Source organism: Salvelinus alpinus, chromosome 5 (assembly GCF_045679555.1).
Source record: "Salvelinus alpinus chromosome 5, SLU_Salpinus.1, whole genome shotgun sequence".
In the NCBI taxonomy this organism is placed as follows: domain Eukaryota; kingdom Metazoa; phylum Chordata; class Actinopteri; order Salmoniformes; family Salmonidae; genus Salvelinus; species Salvelinus alpinus.
This window is the reverse complement of record NC_092090.1, coordinates 50585781-50602819: the sequence shown is the minus strand read 5'-3', so window position 1 is coordinate 50602819 and position 17039 is coordinate 50585781. Positions and strand designations below refer to the sequence as shown.

Here is a 17039-nt window from a genome sequence, read left to right as displayed (position 1 = left end):
CAGGTGTCTCCGGAAGGTGGTGATTGACTCCGCTGACCTGGCGTCGTGAGGGAGTTTGTTCCACCATTGGGGTGCCAGAGCAGCGAACAGTTTTGACTGGGCTGAGCGGGAACTGTACTTCCTCAGAGGTAGGGAGGCGAGCAGGCCAGAGGTGGATGAACGCAGTGCCCTTGTATATAAATACAGTTAAAGTCGGAAGATTACATACACTTAGGTTGGAGTCATCACAGTTTTGGCAAGTCGGTTAGGACATCTACTTTGTGCATGACACAAGTACTTTTCCCAACAATTGTGTACAGACAGATTATTTCACTAATAATTCACTATCTCACAATACACTAAATTGACTGTGCCTTTAAACAGCTTGGAAATTTCCAGAAAATAATGTCATGGCTTTAGAAGCTTCTGACAGGCTAATTGACATCATTTGAGTCAATTGGAGGAGTACCTGTGGATGTATTTCAAGGCCTACCTTCAAACTCATTGCCTCTTTGCTTGACATCATGGGAAAAGCAAAAGAAATCAGCCAATACCTCAGAAATGAAATGGTAGACCTCCACAAGTCTGGTTCATCCTTGGGAGCAATTTCCAAATGCCTGAAGGTACCACGCTCATCTGTACAAAATATAGTACGCAAGTATAAATGGGACCACGCAGCCGTCATACCGCTCAGGAAGGAGACGCGTTCTGTCTCCTAGAGAGGAACGTACTTTGGTGCGAAAAGTGCAAATCAATCCCAGAACAACAGCAAAGGACCTTGTGAACATGCACAAAAGTATCTATATCCACAGTAAAACAAGTCCTATACCGACATAACCTAAAAGGCCGCTCAGCAAGGAAGAAGCCACTGCTCCAAAACCGCTATAAACTACGGTTTGCAACTGCACATGGGGACAAAGATCGTACTTTTCGGAGAAATGTCCTCTGGTCTGATGAAACAAAAATAGAACTGTTTGGCCATAATGACCATCGTTATGTTTGGAGGAAAAAGGGGAATGCTTGCAAGTTGAAGAACACCATCCCAACCGTGAAGCACGGGAAGCATCATGTTGTGGGGGTGCTTTGCTGCAGGAGGGACTGGTGCACTTCGCAAAATAGATTGCATTATGAGGGAGGAAAAGGATGTGGATATATTGAAGCAACATCAAGACATCAGTCAGGAAGTTAAAGCTGGGTCGCAAATGGGTCTTCCAAATGGACAATGACCCCAAGCATACTTCCAAAGTTGTGGCAGAATGGCTTAAGGACAACAAAGTCAAGGTGTTGGAGTGGCCATCACAAAGCCCTGACCTCAATCCTATAGAACATTGGTGGGCAGAACTGAAAAAACATGTGCGAGGAGGCCTACAAACCTGACGCAGTTACACCAGCTCTGTCAGGAAGAATGGGCCAAAATTCACCCAACTTATTGTGGGGAGCTTGTGGAAGGCTACCCGAAACACTTGATCCAAGTCAAACAATTTAAAGGCAATGCTACCAAATACTAATTGAGTGTATGTAAACTTCTGACCCACTGGGAATGTGATGAAATGAATAAAAGCTGAAATAAATCATTCTCTCTACTATTTTTCTGACATTTCACATTCTTAAAATAAAGTGGTGATCCTAACTGACCTAAGACAGGGATTTTTTACTTCGATTAAATGTCAGGAACTGTGAAAAACAGTTTAAATGTTTTTGGCTAAGGTGTATGTAAACTTCCGACTTCAACTGTATATGTGTATATATATATGAGAGAGAGAGAGAAATGGAAAGAAACATTAAATGGACAGTGTTCTCATGTTCAAACCCACTTATCAGCTGGTACCCTGTCGCCCACATTGACACCCACATACACAGAGAACTGTTTCATCTGCTTGTGTGTGCCCAACTCTCAGAATACAGACACACACCGAATACACAGATATATACATACACACACACACACACACACACACACCACTAAACACACAGAGAATCGTTTGATCTGCTTGTGTGCCCAGATCTCTCTCCATTCTGAATACACAAACCATGCCCATCTGAGAGTGTGCCAGTGTTTTTCTATCAAAGCGTCCAGCATACAGTCAATGCCAAGAAATGCAGTGTGAGGATGGCTAGTCTTATTCCTCTCTGGTATGTCTCCTCTCCCAGCTGTAGTGTAATATCTTCTTTTCCTTATTTATCTCTGACCTTGTTTCTTTTTCTTTGATGCGTTTTCCACTTTCCCAAAATTTCTAAATATCTCCAGGCAAGGGGGCAATTATCAAATCAAATCAAATTGTATTGGTCGCATACACATATTTAGCAGATGTTATTGCGGGTGTAGCAAAATGCTTGTGTTCCTACTGGAGGAAGGAGGGAGGAGAAAGGGATGATAGAGGAGAAGAAGAGGTGGGAGGGGGGGGGGGCGAAGACATGCAACTAAACATGACCTTACTTATCAGTCAGTCATGATGAAAGCCTTAAATAAAAGTGTATCACCATTGAAGACAACATCAAAGAAGAGAGGAGTTTGAGAATCACTGCTCTCTCTCCTCTCATCCTACTCCCTAGTCTGATGCATGCTAACAGAGCCCCATATACAGGCATTTGTGTGGGCTACCATGACAGAGAAAATGAGAGTGAGTGAGTGCGAGAGAAAGAAAGAGACTGTGGGACAGACAGATAGTACAAAGAGAGACATGAAAGACAGATAGAGAAAAATTAACAGAAAGAAAGGACGTGAAAGCAGTGAGGTCTTAGCAGTAGTCTAACAGCGTATATTCTCTGGAGTGATGAAGAGAAACGTGATAGCCTGTGCTAATCGAAACACTAGCAAGCTTGCGTGTATTCGAAAGAAAAATATGGGAAATGTTTTCCAATGCACGCAGACATGCACACACACAAGTAACATAGACACACCGCGGAGCAGCAGACTCTAGCACGACAGCAAGGAGAGTGGGACAGAGCATTCCAGGAATCTGTGTCAGGGAACGCTCAGAGAGCCATAATGAGTGAGGGAGACAGACTTCTGCAGTGTAGCCATTTAACATGTCACTGCTCAGTGCTCAAGCTCAATCATTGCTACAATGGTAACAGCTGGATCTGTCATCACCAACTTGTCTCAATTCTGTTCAACCTCAGCTGAACTTTATTATTTTTTACCTTTACCCCTTTTCTCCCCAATTTCGTGGTATCCAATTGGTAGTTACAGTCTTGTCTCATCGCCACAACTCCTGTACAGACTCGGGAGAGGCAAGGTCGAGAGCCGTGCATCCTCTGAAACACAACCCAGCCAAGCCGCACTGCTTCTGGACACAATGCACGCTTAACCCAGAAGCCAGCCACACCAATGTGTCGGAGGAAACACCGTACACCTGGCGACCGTGTCAGCGTGCAGTGCGCCCGGCTTGCCACAGGAGTCTCTAGTGCGCGATGGGACAAGAACATCCCTGCCGGCCAAACCTTCCCCTAACCCGGACGACGCTAGGCCAATTGTATGCCGCCCCATGGGTCTCCCGGTCATGGCCGGCTGTGACAGAGCCTGGACTCGAACCAGGATCTCTAGTGGCACAGCTAGCACTGTGATGCAGTGCCTTAGACCACTGCTCCACTCGGGAGGCCAACTGATCCGATCCTATCCTTATCTCTTTTCTTTTATGTATACTTGACTGGAAGTATTGACACTATTGCTTTCACCTGACAAAGCCTTAAAAAGACAAAGGATGTCAGTGGCACCTCTCAAACACTGAACTCTCTCACTCCCGTCCCTCATGATAAAGTTGTAGCCCAACTGCAATCCTCCCTGCCCCTAACCTACTGACCCCTTTGTTTACATTCCACTTGAGAAAAAGGTTGCTTGGCATTCTGGGTAGAATTCCAACAGGCCGTCTGGCCACAACAGGTTCTCTCTGTGTGTGTGTGTGTGTGTGTGTGTGTGTGTGTGTGTGTGTGTGTGTGTGTGTGTGTGTGTGTGTGTGTGTGTGTGTGTGTGTGTGTGTGTGTGTGTGTGTGTGTGTGTGTGTTTGTGTTTGTGTGTGTAGCAGAGGAATTTGAGGTACAGTATGTTTTCTGCATGGCAGGGTAGCAGCCTCTGATGTAGCATTTATGGCGCTGGCGCTAGTGCTGGGCGATATGGCCAAAATATCATATCATGGTATTTAATTTTTTTTTTTGCTGGTATGATGGCATTTGACAGTATTTTATGTTTTTAAATTATAACATTTCTAAATTTGCTTTATAAGTAGTGCATGAACTCAGGGTGGTAACACATACATTCTAAGTGATTTCAATGGGTCTTTCTCCATTCTGATTGTTTATACTGTTCAATTCAACTTCAACCCATACATTTCTGCATTTCCTGCACTCATTTGAGATAATTTCCACTCTGCCATGTAGGGCTGAACGATATGGGCAAAGAATCAAAACCTTATTTTGAACCAAATGTTGCAATTGCGATTTGACTTATGATTTAGAGCAAAACACTTGGAATCATGGAAATAGAATGATTATTCCAATTCTATCATTAGAATATGATAGTGGGCACTTTAAATAGTGTTGTTTGACATGAAAATTAATAGAAATGCTAGGGAGGAGTTATTGTGATAGGGTAGGAACAAAAAGTGTTTTTTTTAGGAATCAAAGTGTTGATAATTGTTTCCTAGGGGACCCTATAATCTTTGGCTACATTGTCTGTTTTCTCTTAGCTTCATGTAGCTAACATATTAATACTTCTTGCATTCCTCTTTGATTTAGATGGTACTGTTGCACAAACAACATGCTGATGTAGGTCTACACCATCACTGGTATTATTAGGCTGTATAACTAATTATGTTTGCTCTGGCTCAGTACATTTATTAGCTAGCTACCTAGCGATTAGCGGCTAAGAAGACCCAACTTTCTAAGAAAAGACAAACTTGCTGTCTGCAGATGTAAGCAACAAAAACTAATAGTGTAATTATAGAACGCTACTGGATTTATATGAAGAAGCAAAGTGAAAACAGCATTGTTGTTATCAACATTGTTGCATATGCTGCATTGACCATGCAGACTGAACGTAAGTGTCTCGTGGTTGAAGAACAACAAATGTGCTCCTTGAGTGACAGGGGGCGGGGCTAGGTCTGGAGAGAGAGAGAGCGGAGAGATATGGAGAGAGAGTGAGCGGAGAGAGATGACTCAAGTAGCGAAGTAAACTATGAAAATGGACGTTAAACACGGCGTATCCCATTAAACAAACCAAACATTTAAATACCGTTATAGAAGGTAAAGTAAAAACCTAAAACGGTCCATGCATCAACACCGGTATATTGTAAAATACAGTATACCGCCCAGCCCTATCTGGAGCCTGCAGATGTCAATGATTAGCCACCTGAATCCGATGTGTGTGTGTGTACTTACAGCAGTCGGACTCATCAGACCAGTCTCCACAGTCGTCATCTCCGTCACAGTGGTAAATGTCCAGAATACAGCGTCCATACGCACATTGGAACTCTTCAACACTACAAGTGGCCGTCATTACATCAGATGCTACAGAGGGAGAGAGAAAGGGAGAAAAAGAGAGGGAGAGGGGTACATATTTAACACACATTCTCTTTCACCCCCAAACTTTTCTGTCATAAACTATAAAGACAGTGTGTGGTTCTGACATTCAGTTTGTTTTACACTAGGGCAGTCAAAAAAGGTCAGGGATGAGGATAATTTGGAGAAGTTGGGAATGTCGACACACACACCCTTGACCACAAAGATGACCACAAAGATAATGCTCAGAGTGTACAGTCATGGCCAAAAGTTTTGAAAATGACACAAATATTACTTTTCACAAAGTCTGCTGCCTCAGTTTGTATGATGGCAATTTGCATACTCCAGAATGTTATGAAGAGTGATCAGATGAATTGCAAAGTCCCTCTTTGCCATGCAAATGAACTGAAACCCTAAAAAACATTTCCACTGCATTTCAGCCCTGCCACAAAAGGACCAGCTAACATCATGTCAGTGAATCTCTCGTTAACACAGGTGTGAGTGTTGACGAGGACAAGGCTGGAGATCACTCTGTCATGCTGATTGAGTTCGAATAACAGACTGAAAGCTTCAAAAGGAGGGTGGTGCTTGGAATCATTGTTCTTCTGTAAACCATGGTTACCTCCAAGAAAACACGTGCCATCATCATCATTGCTTTGCACAAAAAGGGCTTCACAAGCAAGGATATTGCTGCCAGTAAGATTGCACCTAAATCAACCATTTATCGGATCATCAAGAACTTCAAGGAGAGCGGTTCGATTGTTGTGAAGAAGGCTTCAGGGCGCCCAAGAAAGTCCAGCAAGCGCCAGGACCGTCTCCTAAAGTTGATTCAGCTGCGTGTCAAGAAGGGCAGCAAAGAAGCCACTTCTCTCCAGGAAAAACATCAGGGACAGACTGATATTCTGCAAAAGGTACAGGGATTGGACTGCTGAGGACTGGGGTAAAGTCATTTTCTCTGATGAATCTCCTTTCCGATTGTTTGGGGCATCCGGAAAACAGCTTGTCCGGAGAAGACAAGGTGAGCGCTAACATCAGTCCTGTGTCATGCCAAGAGTAAAGCATCCTGAGACCATTCATGTGTGGGGTTGCTTCTCAGCCAAGGGAGTAGGCTCACTCACAATTTTGCCTAAGAACACAGCCATGAATAAAGAATGGTACCAACACATCCTCAGAGAAAAACTTCTCCCAACCATCCAGGAACAGTTTAGTGACGAACAATGCCTTTTCCAGCATGATGGAGCAACTTGCCATAAGGCAAAACTGATAACTAAGTGGCTCGGGGAACAAAACATCAATACTTTGAGTCCATGGATGGCCAGGAAACTCCCCAGACCTTAATCCCATTGAGAACTTGTGGTCAATCCTCAAGAGGCGCGTGGACAAACTCCAAGCATTGATTATGCAGGAATGGGCTGCCATCGGTCAGGATGTGGCACAGAAGTTAATTGACAGCATGCCAGGGCGGATTGCAGAGGTCTTGAAAAAGAAGGGTCAACACTGCAAATATTGACTCTTTGCATCAACTTCATGTAATTGTCAATAAAAGCCTTTGACACTGATGAAATGCTTGTAATTATACTTCAGTATTCCATAGTAACGTCTGACAAAAATATCTAAAGACACTGAAGCAGCAAACTTTGTGGAAATTAATATTTGTGTCTTTCTCAAAACTTTTGGCCACGACTGTACACCTGTGTGAGGCCCTTTGAAATCCTGCTACCAATCCTTTATCTATACTATTGAAATCCCCCTCGCCAGAGAGAGAGAACAGAGAGAGAGAGAAGAGAGAGCGTGAGGACACACACGTACAGTATGTGTCTCAGGAGGTGTTGGGATATGCAAAAAAAACTAAACATTTCCATTTCACAACATGCGTATAAATAATACGAGTCTGATGGTCCATAATACTGAATAGTGTCTGTTCCAGGTGTGTAGGAGTCAAAAGAAGAATACTGGAAGAGACGGAGACCCACACACTGTAGAAAAAAGGAATACATCCAAAACTGAGGCTTGAATGCAATTACTAAAACAGCATGGTTGCCAAAAAATTCATAGTGCATAAATGAATAGTGAAAACAAAAACGTTTTGCCCCGTTTTGGACAATTTACACTGATGATGGCCTGAGGCCGAAACGTTTGTGTTTTGTTTTCACCTTTCATTTCGCACTGATGATTTTTTGGGCATCAGGATGTTTTAATAAACATCTTTATTTTGTGTTTAAGCTTTAGTTTTGGATTAATTCCTCAGTTTTGGATTTATTCATTTTTAGACAGTGTCCGGGGCTCCATCTCTTGTACATGTGTGAAACAGGACAAATATAAGCACACACACACACAGGGCAACTCACGGCAGTTTTCCTCGTCTGATCCGTCCTTGCAGTCAGTGTCTCCATCACAGTACCAGTGTTCAGCAATGCAGCTCCCATCTGTACAGCGAAACTCCTTATCGGAACACTTACGCATGTCTGTGTGAGAGAGTGAGTGTGAGAGAGTGAGTGTGAGAGAGTGAGTGAGTGAGTGAGTGAGTGAGTGAGTGAGTGAGTGAGTGAGTGAGTGAGTGAGTGAGTGAGTGAGTGAGTGAGTGAGTGAGTGAGTGAGAGAGAGAGAGAGATAGATAGAGGGGAGAAAGAGAGAGAAAGTAAGAGAGGGAAAGAGAGATATTGAGTTATTATAGTCAACGGATTGAGTTGTGACAAAGACAATACATTTCTGAATGTATGTGTATACTGTAGGAGTGAATGTATGGTGTGCATGTGTGTGTTTGTGCGTGTAGCTCACCACACAGCTCGTCACTGTTATCCCCACAGTCATTGTCCCCATCACAGTGCCACAGGCTGCGGATGCAGTAGCCGTTCTGACAATGGAACTCATCCTCTTCACACTCTCTAGGAGCTACAGACAAAGCGAGAGAGACGGGATGTCAATCAAAGGACAAATGACACAAACAACATCCTATACACCACGTGTATGATGTAAGAATCTAATATTTTGGCGCACGCATGCACGCACAAAACAGCTTAGTAACATTTCTCTTACATTCATACAGAAAAAAGTAGCCGTCTTTTAACCTCCAGTGGACAACCTCCCATCAAATCAAAGTTTATTTGTCACGTGCGCCGAATACACCAGGTATTCACCTTACAGTGAAATGCTTACTTACAAGCCCTTAACCAACAATGGATAGTCTTATGGCTTGGGGATAAAAGCTGTTGAGAAGCCTTTTAGTCCTAGACTTTGCGCTCCGGTCTATGACTGGAGTCTTTGACAATTTTTAGGGCCTTCCTCTGACACCGCCTGCAGCTTAGCCCCAGTAATGTACTGGGCCTTGCGGTCGGAGGTTGAGCAGTTGCTGTACCAGGCAGTGACGCAACCAGTCAGGATGCTCTCGATGTTGCTGCTGTAGAACCTTTTGAGGATCTGAGGACCCACCCTGGGATAATGGTGTTAATGTGAGCCATGACCAGCCTTTCAAAGCACTTCATGGCTATGGATGTGAATGCTACAGGTATGTAGTCATTTAGGCAGGTTGCCTTCGTGTTCTTGGGCACAGGGACTATGGTGGTCTGCTTGAAACATGTTGGTATTACAGACTCAATCAGGGACATGTTGAAAATGTCAGTGAAGACACTTGCCAGTTAGTCAGCACACGCCCGGAGCAACCGTCCTGCTAATCCGTCTGGCCCAGCGGCCTTGTGAACGTTGACCTGTTTAAAGGTCTTACTCACGTCAGCAATGGAGAGAGTGATCACACAGTCGTTCAGAACAGCTGATGCTCTCATGCATGCCTCGGTGTTGCTTGCCTTGAAGCGAGCATAGAAGTGATTTAGCTCATCTGGTAGGCTCGTGTCACTGGGCAGCTCGTGGCTGTGCTTCCCTTTGTAGTCTGTAATAGTTTGCAGGCCCTGCCACATCCGACGAGCGTCGGAGCCAGTGTAGTACAATTCAATCTTAGTCCTGTATTGGCGCTTTGCCTGTTTGATGGTTCGTCTGAGGGCGTAGCAGGATTTCTTATAAGCTTTCGGGTTAGAGTCCCGCTCCTTGAAGGCGGCAGCTCTACACTTTAGCTCAGTGTGGATGTTGCCTATAATCCTTGGTTTCTGGTTGGGGTATGTACGTACAGTCGCTGTGGGGACGACGTCATCGATGCACTTATTGATGAAGCCAGTTACTAATGTGGTGTACTCCTCAATGCCATCGGAGGAATCCCGGAATATATTCCACTCTATGCTAGCAAAACAGTCCTGTAGCTTAGCATCTGCATCATCTGACCACTTCTTTATTGACCGAGTCACTGGTGCCTTCTACTTTAGTTTTAGCTTGTAAGCAGGAATCAGGAGGATGGAATTATGGTCAGATTTGCCAAATGGGGGGCGAGGGAGAGCTTTGTATGCGTCTCTGTGTGTGGTGTAAAGGTGGTCTAGAGTTTTTTTCCCTCTGGTTGCATATCTAATATGCTGATAGAAATTAGTTAAAACTGATTTCAGTTTCCCTGCATTAAAGTCCCCAGCCACTAGGAGTGCCGCCTCTGGGTGGGCGTTTTCCTGTTTGCTTATTTCCTTATACAGCGGAGTGTGCTGTTCTATCTAGCCGGTGCAGCGCATATCCCGCCAGCTGAATGTTATCCATGTCGTCATTCAGCCATGATTTGGTGAAACATAAGATATGACAGTTTTTGATGTCCCGTTGATTGGATATTCGTGATCGTACCTCGTCTATCTTTGGCAAGTAATATTGATGGTAAAGGCAGATTTCACACTCGCCGTTGGCGGATCCTTACAAGGCACCTCGCCCTGTGTCCTCTATACCTGCATCTCTTTCTTTCTCCTGCCAATGACGGGGATATTGGCCTTGTCGGGTGTCTGAAGTACATCCTGTGCGTCCTGCTTGTTGCAGAAAAAATCTTTGTCTAATCCGAGGTGAGTGATCGCTGACCTGATACCCAGAAGCTTTTTTTTGACGTAAGATACGGTAGCAGAAACAATATGTACAAAATAAGTTACAAATAATGTGAAAAAACCCACATAATAGCACAATTGGTTAGGCGCCCGTAAAACGGCTGCCATTTCTTCCACCGCCATCTTCACACTGATGGTTAATCTCTGATCTAAAATACATTGTCACATCCAGCACAACAACCCCCCCAAAACCTCCTTACAATAATTTCTCTGACGTTATCATTAGTTCCACTTACTAGCTCTCTTAGGCCTAAAACAATAGTCCCGGCTAAAGGAGGGCCAGGTAAACAAGTTAGTATCAGAAGGAAGTACCATTATTTCTGCCTGAATAGCCCCAGCCCGGGAGTGATATATTATTTTAAGCCTGTTGTTTCTGTGCATGTGTGCGTGTGTGTATGTGTGTGTGTGTGTGTGTGTGTGTGTGTGTGTGTGTGTGTGTGTGTGTGTGTGTGTGTGTGTGTGTGTGTGAGAGAGGGGGGTTGCTGCCTTAGAAGGTTAACTAATTATTAAATCTACCTCACTTATACATGGACTGCGAATAAAATGCATACAGAGGCTCAGTCAAAGAAACCCACTTACAAATGTGACGGTAGTTCAGAGGAGTAGAGACAGGAAAAAAGGGACGGCCACAGATATGTTTGAGGATAAAATGAGTATTTTTCATTGAGACTGTACTTCCTACCTCAGTGACTATTGAGACGGAACGTGACCCGAATCTACTACCTCTCATCTCTTTCTCTTGTTTTTCTCACACACAGGTTTCCTGTGCTTTGACCCAACAGAGTCCTCAGAACAGAAAAGACGAGATATATTAGTATTTTTATTTAAGATTACTCTCGCCCCTCTCCTATTCAGATGCATCAGAGTAGAAGGACCCGGAGCGGGAGCAGAAGACAAAGCTAGCCCCTAGATTAGTCTTTAAACTATACCTCTATGGCTGAATCTCATTCCAAAAACTCACTTGGCACACTTAGTAGAATTTAATTGAATCTCTCATCTGTCTCCCTCTTTCCCTCCCTCTAATTCCTAAACCAGAAAGTTCAGAAGTCACGTGTCCTTAGGCAGATCATCAGTCAGAGAGCAGGCAGAGGTTAGAGATGAACGGTCACTGTGATTCATTACCAGGGTCATTATGCTTTGAGGTGTGTTTGTGTGTGTGTGAAAAAATAAATAAAACGAAATATATTAATTTTATAACACGTTTTATGTTTCCTTGAGTATTACCTATGCACTTTCAGGATTTGCCTTCCCTCCTTGCCCCTGCCTGCCTTGCATCCTCCTCTCATCCCATGAGTTGACATAGAAAAGAGCAGAAGTTGTGAACTATCCCATCAGACTCCAGTCCTACCTACCTACAGGTTATAAAAAAGAGCAGAAGCTCTGAATAGTATTTTAACCTAGGTCTGGGTTGGCGGCCCCCTTGGGTTGTGCCGTGGCGGAGATCTTTGTGGGCTATACTCGGCCTTGTCTCAGGATGGAAGTTGGTGGTTGAAGATATCCCTCTAGTGGTGTGGGGGCTGTGCTTTGGCAAAGTGGGTGGGGTTATATCCTTCCTGTTTGGCCCTGTCCGGGGGTATCATCGGATGGGGCCACCGTGTCTCCTGACCCCTCCTGTCTCAGCCTCCAGTATTTATGCTGCAGTAGTTTATGTGTCGGGGGGCTGGGGTCAGTTTGTTATATCTGGAGTACTTCTCCTGTCTTATCCGGTGTCCTGTGTGAATTTAAGTATGTTCTCTCTAATTCTCTCTTTCTCTCGGAGGACCTGAGCCCTAGGACCATGCCTCAGGACTACCTGGCATGATGACTCCTTGCTGTCCCCAATCCACCTGGCCGTGCTGCTGCTCCAGTTTCAACTGTTCTGCCTGCGGCTATGGAACCCTGACCTGTTCACCGGACGTGCTACCTGTCCCAGACCTGCTGTTTTCAACTCTCTAGAGACAGCAGGAGCGGTAGAGATACTATCGGCTATGAAAATCCAACTGACATTTACTCCTGAGGTGCTAACTTGCTGCATCCTCGACAACTACTGTGATTATTATTATTTGACCATGCTGGTCATTTATGAATATTTGAACATCTTGGCCATGTTCTGTTATAATCTCCACCCGGCACAGCCAGAAGAGGACTGGCCACCCCTCATAGCCTGGTTCCTCTCTAGGTTTCTTCCTAGGTTTTGGCCTTTCTAGGGAGTTTTTCCTAGCCACCGTGATTCTACACCTGCATTGCTTGCTGTTTGGGGTTTTAGGCTGGGTTTCTGTACAGCACTGAGATATCAGCTGATGTAAGAAGGGCTATATAAATACATTTGATTTGATTTGTGTGTGATAAAACTGTGGATATGTAGTTATGGGTGTTCTGCTGAATGTTTGACAAACAAACAAGAACATGATATGAACGCAGGAACAGACACACCCATACCGGCACACTCACTCGGCTACTCACTTTCACACACACACACACACGTCTCTTTTTCCAGTTTTGTTGTCTGAAACTTTGACAAGTCGCTAAGCTCAAGTGGAGCATGACGGATTTTCCCCCATCTTTCTCCTTTCTCTTCCCCTTCTCTCTTTAAATAATGGAATAAAACAACAACAGTGGGGGGAAAGAAACTAGGGAGGGGGACAGAAAGACAGAGAGAAAAAGGCCTGAAATAATAAGTAGGCCGAGGAGCGACGGAGGGGGAAATTTACGGGGCTGGGGCACGAAGATGAAAAATTAATGGCTGGCTCACGGCAGACGGACCCCCCATCAGGATGGGATTCTACGTCTGGCTCCTGAAATATGGGTCAGACAGGAGAGAGGGAAGCAGGGAATGAGAGAATCGGAGCGAGTGAGAGAACGTGAGAGAAAATCAGAGAAAGAGAATCAGAGAGAAAGAAAGCCCACCTCTATACAGAGTTATCTGGGGGGAAAAAATGAGGGAACGAGAGAATCTGAGAAAGAGAGAGAGCTTACCTCCATCTAACGAGTAATTTAGAAAAAAATAATGAACTGAGGTACAAGTTGGTAGGGTTAGCTTGGGTCAATTCCATCTCCAGAAATTCAGGAAATTCAATCCATGGAGTTGGAAATGAATCGTACCAAATTTCTCATTCCGATCTATGTGGTGATCTCTGATAATGACTTAATGGGTGCGGAGGTGTGTGGACTGAAATCTATCTCAACCACAGGGTACTTATTGTGACACATTATTGTAATAGACAGTTGTGATTGTGTGTGCACGCGCAAACTTATAAATCCCTTTAAGCATTTAAAAATATTTAAATTAATCCAGAACATTATTTTGAAGTCTCCCTCAAGAGCCATAGCATAGTTGAAAATAATTTCCCGGCATACATTTCCACTCACTACACTGGTAATAGGGTATATAGCAGTATGATCAGGCCAATGGAAATACTCAGCCTCTACATGGATTATATTGGACACTTTCAACCCAGTGAGCCACTCTGGATCAAAGCAGTTGGACAAAGTCTTCATTTAGTCTGACCACTAACTACATCTCAACCCAGAAACAACTCTGACACTGACAGCTGGAGTGGATAGGGAAACATCAGTGCCCTGTGTATGTCTGCTTCCCAAATGACACCCTATTCCATAGGGCTCTGCTCAAAAGTAGTGCACTATATAGGGAATTGGGTGCCATTTGGGATGAAGCATATAAGTACATGTAAGTATAAATATGCACCAATTTCTGACGTGTGTAAGTACATGGCGATATAAATATGAGTGTATAAATACACACACTCCTCACTCACACCCTCCCACTCTCTCGATGCCTTTCTACTGCTGCCAGCCAGCTGAAGCCTTTTCCAGTTTCTTTCCCCGGCACGTGCACACACATGCATACACAAATGCATACACACACACACACACACACACACACAAAGTGTTCCCCCAGGCAACAGGAGAAAGCGTGTGAACGGTAAGGTAAAAGGTCATCCCCAGAGTAAGGTGTGGTTGCCATGGGAGCAGTGACCTCCCTAATGGGAGTGTGTGTGTGTATACACACACACACACACACACACACACACACACACACACACACACACACACACACACACACACACACACACACACACACACACACACACACACACACACACACACACACACACACACACACACACACACACACACACACACACACACACACACACACACACACACACACACACCCCGTACTGGACGAAAAGGATCCATATCAGGGGATATCTTTACATGACATGTTTATGATATTCTAGAGCATGCAGACCATTTCAAATAAAATCTAATTGTCACATGCGCCGAATACAACCTGACAGTGAATTGCTTACTTACAAGCCCTTAACCAACAACGCAGTTTAAAAAAATATATATAAAAAATAGAAGTAAAAAAAAGACTGATAAGTAAAACTGATTTAAGTTTCCCTGCATTAAAGTCCCAGGCTACTAGGAGCGCTGCCTCTGGGTGAGTGTTTTCTTGTTTGCTTATGGCGGAATACAGCTCATTCAACGCTGTCTTAGTGCCAGCCTTTGACTGTGGTGGTATGTAAACAGCTACAAAGAATACAGATGAAAACTCTCTCGGTAGGTAGTGTGGTCTACAGCTTATCATGAGAAACTCTACCCTCAGGCGAGCAATAGCTTGAGATTTCCTTAGATATCGTGCACCAGCTGTTGTTTACAAAAACACATAGACCGCCACCTCGTGTCTTACCAGACGCCGCTGTTCTATCCTGCCGGTACATCGTATAACCAGCCAGCTGTATGTTGACGTTGTCGTCGTTCAGCCATGACACCGTGAAGCATAAGATAAAAGTTACAGTTTTTAATGTCCCGTTGGTAGTTTAATCTTCCGCGTTACTCTGCGATTTTATTGTCCAAAGATTGCACGTTTGCTAGCAGAATGGAGGGAAGTAGGGGTTTATTCGATCACCTGTGAATTCTCAGAAGGCAGCCGGACCTTCGGCCCCTCTTCCTCCGCCTCCTCTTCACGCAGATCACGGGGATCGGGGCCTGTTCCCGAGGAAGTCACGTCGGGCTCGTCAGAGTCGTGAACGGAAAAAGAGGATTCTGCTAGTCCGTGGTGAGTAATCGCAGTCCTGATGTCTAGATGTTATAAGAGACGGTAGCGGCAAACATTATGTACAAAATAAGTAAAAGAATAAGTTACAAACAACGCAAATAAGCAAACAAAAAAAACTAATCGGCTGGGGGCACGTAAAACGCCTGCAATCTTCTCCGGCGCCATCCTGCGTCTACCATCCTCTGACTTACCTTGTTGATAGTGTTAAGGCAGAGCAGCGCATTATTATGGTGAGACTTCTCCCCATTTTAGCTTCTGTTGTACCAATATGTTTTGACCATTACAGTTTACTACAATCCAGGGTTATTCCAAGCAGTTTAGTCACCTCAACTTGCTCAATTTCCACATTATTCATTATGAGACATAGTTGAGGTTTAGTGAATGATTTCTCCCAAATACAATGCTTTTAGTTTTGGAAATACTTAGGACTAACTTATTCCTTGCTACACATTCCGAAACGAACTACAGCTCTTTGTTAAGTGTTGCAATCATTTCAGTTGCTGTAGTTGCTGACGTGTAGTGTTAAGTCTGGCTTTACTCAAAGCCAGTGGCATGTCTTAAGGATGTAAGACACTTGCATTTTTAAGAATGTTTAATGTTACGACGTTGTATTTTTAGTTTGTCACTCTGAAATTTCCCCGGATGTTGATCCCGGTAACGGGATCGCAGCCATAAGAAGTTTTAACATGCCTACTTGAAGGTTTGTGAAGAATTTGAATCAGGTTTAAAGGGAGGTGCTAAAGTTATCTTCAGAAGTAAACAGCTGCTGTAGCAGCTTTTGAGAGTCATGATGGCTGGCAGTGATGATGCAAAAAATGTATGCATTCAGTTGTACAATTGACTAAGTATCCGCCCTTACTCTGTCCCTGTCCCTTTCTTGTTTTTAATCTGAGAGAAGCGCTACACCTGGTGGAAAGAGGCTATACGACACAGAATGAGTTGCATTATGCGCACTGTACGTTACGTCATGACACGTCACAATTTACTGTACAGCGTCAGAGGGGTCCATTTTTTCAACTTTTCTCCAATACTATCGGGCCAACATCATGTCAATCAACGCTTGAATAGAAACATAGTTCACACCCTGGATTTTGATGCCAACACAGTCGCTACAGTCCAATTCGTTTTCATTGCAGCCTTGTTTGAATGCCACAATTACCCAAATTTGTATGGAATGGGGTTAGTCAACAGTAAAGGCTAACTGGTAGCCTAGCTAGCCAACAAATAATGACATTGCTATTCCTTTAGGGATTTTTTTTTACCCCCTATCAAGCTATGTGGTGACAGGTAACGTTGTGTGTGTGTGTGTGTGTGTGTGTGTGTGTGTGTGTGTGTGTGTGTGTGTGTGTGTGTGTGTGTGTGTGTGTGTGTGTGTGTGTGTGTGTGTGTGTGACTTACGACAGTCCTGTTCGTCGGAGTCATCCTCACAGTCGTTGTCCCCGTCACACACCCAGGAGCGGCGGATACACTTCCCATTGTCACAGTGGAAGTCCAGTGGAGAGCAGGTGGGCAGCACTACAGAGGAAAACACCAGCCATTAACAC

General features: G+C 44.2%; 1 protein-coding gene across 3 annotated transcripts in view; it reads right to left on the bottom strand.

Annotated features, from left to right (window-relative positions):
- LOC139576298 (low-density lipoprotein receptor-related protein 4-like) overlaps positions 1–17039 on the bottom strand; it is a 234579-nt gene that overhangs the window by 75406 nt on the left and 142134 nt on the right. For all 3 annotated transcript variants that reach the window (XM_071402240.1, XM_071402241.1, XM_071402242.1), the window contains exons 3-6: positions 16894–17010; positions 8254–8367; positions 7824–7940; positions 5356–5484 (exon numbers count right to left, since the gene is read on the bottom strand). In XM_071402240.1, coding sequence (XP_071258341.1) covers positions 5356–5484; positions 7824–7940; positions 8254–8367; positions 16894–17010 — 477 coding nt within the window. The remainder of the gene's footprint in view (positions 1–5355; positions 5485–7823; positions 7941–8253; positions 8368–16893; positions 17011–17039) is intronic.